The following is a 4,914-nucleotide window of genomic DNA, read 5'->3' as shown; positions in this document are numbered from 1 at the left end:
CAAAGTAGGAGTGATCCAGAAAAAGGGAACCAGAACAGCTCCCGAACCAAGGATGCCTTGAGTGAGGGCTTGGGCTTTGCTCCCCCAGCCCCTGATTGCTGGACCATTCATGGCTGGAGAAGACACTGCTTTTGGGTCTCCTTCCAGAAACACAGTGTGTCCCCTGCTCCATCTCTCCCAGGTGGTTTTTAATCCACTAGTTAAAAATAGAAAAGGGCAATCCCTTTTGAGCAGTTTGCAAGGACAGTGGGCTGACACCAGGGAATACCTGCTGCTTTGGGGCAGGGGATGTCAGGAAAAGGATTGTCCGTACTGGAGCTGCTGCTTCTGCATTGCAGTGCCCGAGGGAGAAGGATTAAGGACAAACCTGCAGGTGTCAGAGAGGCCCAGCTGGAAAGCTTCCCAAAAAGGGCACTGGGATGCCCAAGGCTGCAGCCACCCCTGCTCCTCCCTGGGGACCCACTGCTGGGTGCAGCCTCTCCTTCCCTGCAGCCATTCAGCACAGCTCTGTGGACTGCTGTGCTCTGCAATCCCACCACCGGTGCCTCTGGGAGGGAGAAGGAACAAGTGCCCTCCAGCAGCTTCTCCTCAGGCTGCTCCCCTCTGCCAGGGCACCACTGCCAACCATCACTGAGATGTCACCTGCGATGTCCCCACTCCACAGCACGGACACCACAGTGACATGTCAGAACATTCCACTGAAACCTGCAGTCTACTGGTGCCAGTTGGCCTTTGCCTTCTGACTGGCAGGACACGGGCGAGCTGTCCAGGGAGATGGCCATGGAGGGAGAGTTCTCCTCCCTTCGCTTTCCACAGAAACTTTGGAAAATGCTGGAAAGCAGCAGGTTTCTGTCAATTTGGTGGAGCGAGGGTGGAAAATGTGTGGCCATCAACAAAGATCTTTTCGAAGAGGAGGTGCTGGGCAGGGCAGGGCCTCGGCGGCTTTTTGACACACAGAAAATGAAAAGTTTCATGAGACAGCTGAATGCGTACGGATTCACCAAAACAAAACGGGATGACCAGAGATCTGCCTCCCTGCCTGAATTCCTGGCAGAGGAAGCAGCAGTTTCTGCTCACAGCCAGGTACAGCAGCTGCTCTGCACATCAGCTAATGCTTGGAATAATCTTGGGGGAGAGAGGGACCTGCCCAGAAGGACCTTATTAGGTCTCATCATAGAGGGCCATTTGTGGGTGGAGAAGCCACTTCTTACAAGGGGTTTCATAAAAAGGAGGGCAGAGGGTGACAGGACAAGGGACAATGGCTTTATACTGAATGAGAACAGGTTTAGATTGGATGTTAGGAAGAAATGCTTTACTGGGATGGTGGTGAGGCACTGGAACTTGTTGCTGAGAGAGATTGTAGATGCCCTATTCCTGGAAGTGTTCAAGGCTTGGCTGGCTGGGTCCCTGAGCAACCCCATCTATTGAATGGTATCCCTGCCCGAGGCAGGAGGGTTGGAACAAGATGATCTTGAAGGTCCCTTCCAACACAAACCATTCTGTGATGGAGGAGATGTAGGTGGGAATGAGAGGTCTGGTTTTCATTTTGTTCTCAGGCCGTGCTCAGGCAGGTTTGAGTTAGTCTTTCTGACTACTAGAAATGCAGATAAGACACAGTTTGGTGAGATCTGCTGAGTCTGAGCCCATTAAAGGGAAAGACAGACTCAGCATAACCTGATTTCTCCAAATGTCTTTGCTCTATGTCTTGCTGTACCAAACCTGAAACCTTCCTGCAGCACCTGCCGAATGCCAAGCAGATGCATTTAAGGAGTACAGGGTTACCTGACTGTTCATGTCCACACTGAAGCTGCTGAAAAATAGTGGTATTTGGCTTTTGAAAGCAGTTGTTCTCCTTTTGAAAATCCTACACTGCTCTGTCCCCAGAGGGCAAAACCCCAGGGGTGGCAATGACTGAACACAATTTTCACATAATGCTTTAGCCTGAGCTTTAGGTCCCATACAGCCCTCAGAGCCCTTTTCTGAGTCCATGCTCTTCCTCTTTTGCAATTCAGAGTCCTAGTTCTTGTAGCTTGGGGTTTTCCATCTTGGGATGATGGCAACTAACTCTTCTCCCTTGCCTGTTTTAGATCCTCTACTACTATAACCCCTGCTTCAACAGAGCACATCCCTGGCTGTTGGAAAGGTGCATGAGGAGAGCTGCCCTCAAACGGAGAGCCCCAGGTGCAGCAGAGTTGGGTGAAAGGCCCCTTCAGAAGCCCAGAGGGTCAGTCTGTGGAAATATGCAGGTGTCTCCTAAAGCCCACCCATGCCCACTGGCAGCTGCTCCCTTGCTTCCAGAGCCTGATGGAGCACAGTACAGATATAAAGTCTAATATAATTAATTATAGATAAAGCCTAATATAGTCGGTAATAAACTGTTTGAACAATAAGCCTTTTCCAGTTGTCCTGCCCTATTTGAACAGTGGAAAACACTGCTCTTATGTAGTTCTGTGGCTTTATTGTTCCCACTTGTCCTTTAGTGGCCTTAGCAAGACAGATGTCCCAGCACAAGCATGTGGAAATGCTATGGTAGCACCAAGAGGTGCAGCAAAGGCTGAGCTCCTGTTGGCACAGGACAGAAGGGCAGCCAGATGCCTCTTCTCCCTGAGGATGAAATGCTGGAAGAGCAAATGACCTGTGCAAGGAAGCGACTGGTTTGGGTGATGGGCAGTGGGCTAAACTCACTCTCAGGTTCTGCCTGCCTCAAACTGGCTTGGAAATACTTCACTGCAGAAGGTACTGGCTTTGCTAACTACAGTCTGTTCACAGAGGGGAAAGTGCTGTGGGGGAAAAGGTCAGGGGTGTGCCACAGATTTAATGCTGGTTGGAACCAAAGGCTGCTCTGGTGTTTTGCAAACAAAGGCATCTTTCCCTTCAGCATGTAAAGGCGGCAAATGTAACAGATATTTAGGGTTGTTCTGCAGTCTGCCCTGGTCACACTGATCTGCCATTCCTCTCCACAACGTGCAGGAATGGTATGTGGGAAGGAGAGCAGGCAGCCACCCTGGGTCTTCAGGAGGTGCAAGGCCCCTGGGACTGTAGAGCTTTAGAAGAAGGACCGGGCAGTTTTGTGCTTGCCTGTGCTGACCAAACTCAGTGCTGTCAGCAGGAGTTTCTCTAGTAAGGTTGATGTCCCCCTCCCCACTCTACTCTCAGCATGCCTGACTGTTCATCCTTTTAGCTCTTCCCATGTAACACCTTGCATGGAAATTTGATACCTGTCAGCAGGGGCAGACTGATACACTCCTCTGAGTGAGGACCCGGACTTTTTGGAACAAAGACTTTTTCCATAGGATTATAGGCTTAAAAGTCAAGGCCAAACATGACCCAGCCCAGTGATAAACATTGCTTGGAAAGCAACCTAATGGAGAGAGATGGAAACTGAGGTAACTGGCACTGGTAATACTGATCTGGTTTGGTAGGTGGGTGGTGCTGGACTGTGCAGCATTACTTGCCCGAGCGCCAGGGTCTGTGTGGCAGTGCCCCTGCTGGGTGTGGATGCCTCACACGTGGCCCACACGTGGGGAATTCCGTGTCCCAAAGGTCTCAGCTTCACTCCTGTGAACTCAGTTAGCATTTTCCTAGTACCAGTCTCTTTGCACTTTGGGTTCTGGGTTGATGCAATCGTGAGTTCAGTGAAGCCTGAACTTCTCTCACCCCTGCAGGCACCAGCAGGGAAAGTTCAGGGACTGAAAGCAGCTGCCTGCCCTTGATCAGCAAGATCAGCAGAGCTGGTGCCACTGGTACCAAAGAATTTAGAGGTGGGTTTGAGCTACATTCCTGTAACAGATTTTAGGATTTTATAATGGTTTAAGACACTAGAACCAATGTAAGTGGTCAGAGAAACTTTGTAGATGCCAAGAACGCTGATGATGGGATTCTGGCTGGATCCAGCTTGCCAGGTTTTCTCACTCCTGAATTCTTCTCCTTTAGGCTTGTTCTAGGAATGTGTGAGCTCCCTTCCCTCCTCCTCTCCTGGATGGCTGAAGAACTGTGTAGCTTCACACAGGGAGTAGCAGTGTATTCCTCTGGCACTCCAGCATATGTCCTGGTGTCACTGTGTCTCTCTGTCCCCTTGTCACCCTTCCCCTCAGCACTTCAACTACATGGCTGAGCAGTGAAAGTGGTACAAATCACCTGCAAAGACAAGGCAGCAAATAGAACATGGTATTGCAATTAACAGGGTGCTTTCTGGCTCTGTGTCCAGCAGTTGCTTCAGATCCGAGACAGAAATATTTTGTCTTGATGGTCTGAGCAGCTCCAGAGCCCAGGCTTTGCAGACCCTTTGCTTTACAACAGCAGAGACCCTCAGCATGCTGAGGGCTGAGGAGGGTTGGCAGCTCCCCCAGCCCTGTCAGCTGGTTCCTGTTGTTGCTGTGATCAGCTCCTGTCACTTTCCTCCCTCTTTCCAAGGCTCTGATAACAAGCACTGGGGCACCCAGGTAACCTTTGGCTGAGCTTCCTATTTAAACTCCCGTGGCTTTTGCTTCATTGCCTAGTTGTTACACAGCAGTAAAGATGTGTTCTGATAGCAGCAGAGGCTGCTCCCCTCCCCTTTCCCCTCTTATGCAGGATCAAAGCTCTCTGAATTTGCTTGAACAAATTTGCATTTAGGTCAGGGAGAGACTTACTTGAGGGAAAGATTTTTCTTTCTCCTGTCTTTTTCTTAACTCTGTAAGAAAGGATAATAAGCACAAAGGCAGGTGGGAGCAAAAAACTGTGGTCTATAAATAATTGGGTTTGGCACACATGGGAGGACAAAGTCATTAGTAAGAGAGAAAATAGCTGATGTGGTAGCAAGCTACATCTTCAGCTGATGTAAAGCAGCCTCTCCCCATGGAAGCAATGGGACCATGTCACTGCCATCAGCTGAGCTGCTTGGTGGACCTGTTCCCCTCTGCAGTGCCCAACCTG

The 4,914-nt window shown here is 50.1% G+C and overlaps 1 protein-coding gene across 1 annotated transcript; it reads left to right on the top strand.

Moving 5' to 3' along the window:
* Positions 1–681: 681 nt before the first annotated feature.
* Positions 682–2,390, top strand: LOC113941162 (heat shock transcription factor, Y-linked-like). Its single transcript, XM_027632318.1, has 2 exons — positions 682–1,083; positions 2,088–2,390. The coding sequence occupies exons 1-2, from the start codon at positions 775–777 to the stop codon at positions 2,331–2,333; spliced, it is 555 nt and encodes a 184-aa protein (XP_027488119.1). The 5' UTR covers positions 682–774; the 3' UTR covers positions 2,334–2,390.
* Positions 2,391–4,914: the final 2,524 nt, after the last annotated feature.

The sequence above is a fragment of the Corapipo altera genome, unplaced genomic scaffold (assembly GCF_003945725.1).
Source record: "Corapipo altera isolate COAL_440 unplaced genomic scaffold, ASM394572v1 60417, whole genome shotgun sequence".
Taxonomy (NCBI): domain Eukaryota; kingdom Metazoa; phylum Chordata; class Aves; order Passeriformes; family Pipridae; genus Corapipo; species Corapipo altera.
This window is presented reverse-complemented; position numbering and strand designations above follow the sequence as displayed.

Excerpts from the sequence above, each read along its gene's own strand:
- LOC113941162 (XM_027632318.1), top strand. The coding sequence starts at position 775 with ATGGCCATGGAGGGAGAGTTCTCCTCCCTTCGCTTTCCACAGAAACTT. Across the intron at positions 1,084-2,087 it reads CAGTTTCTGCTCACAGCCAG|ATCCTCTACTACTATAACCC; the intron begins GTACAGCAGCTG and ends TGCCTGTTTTAG.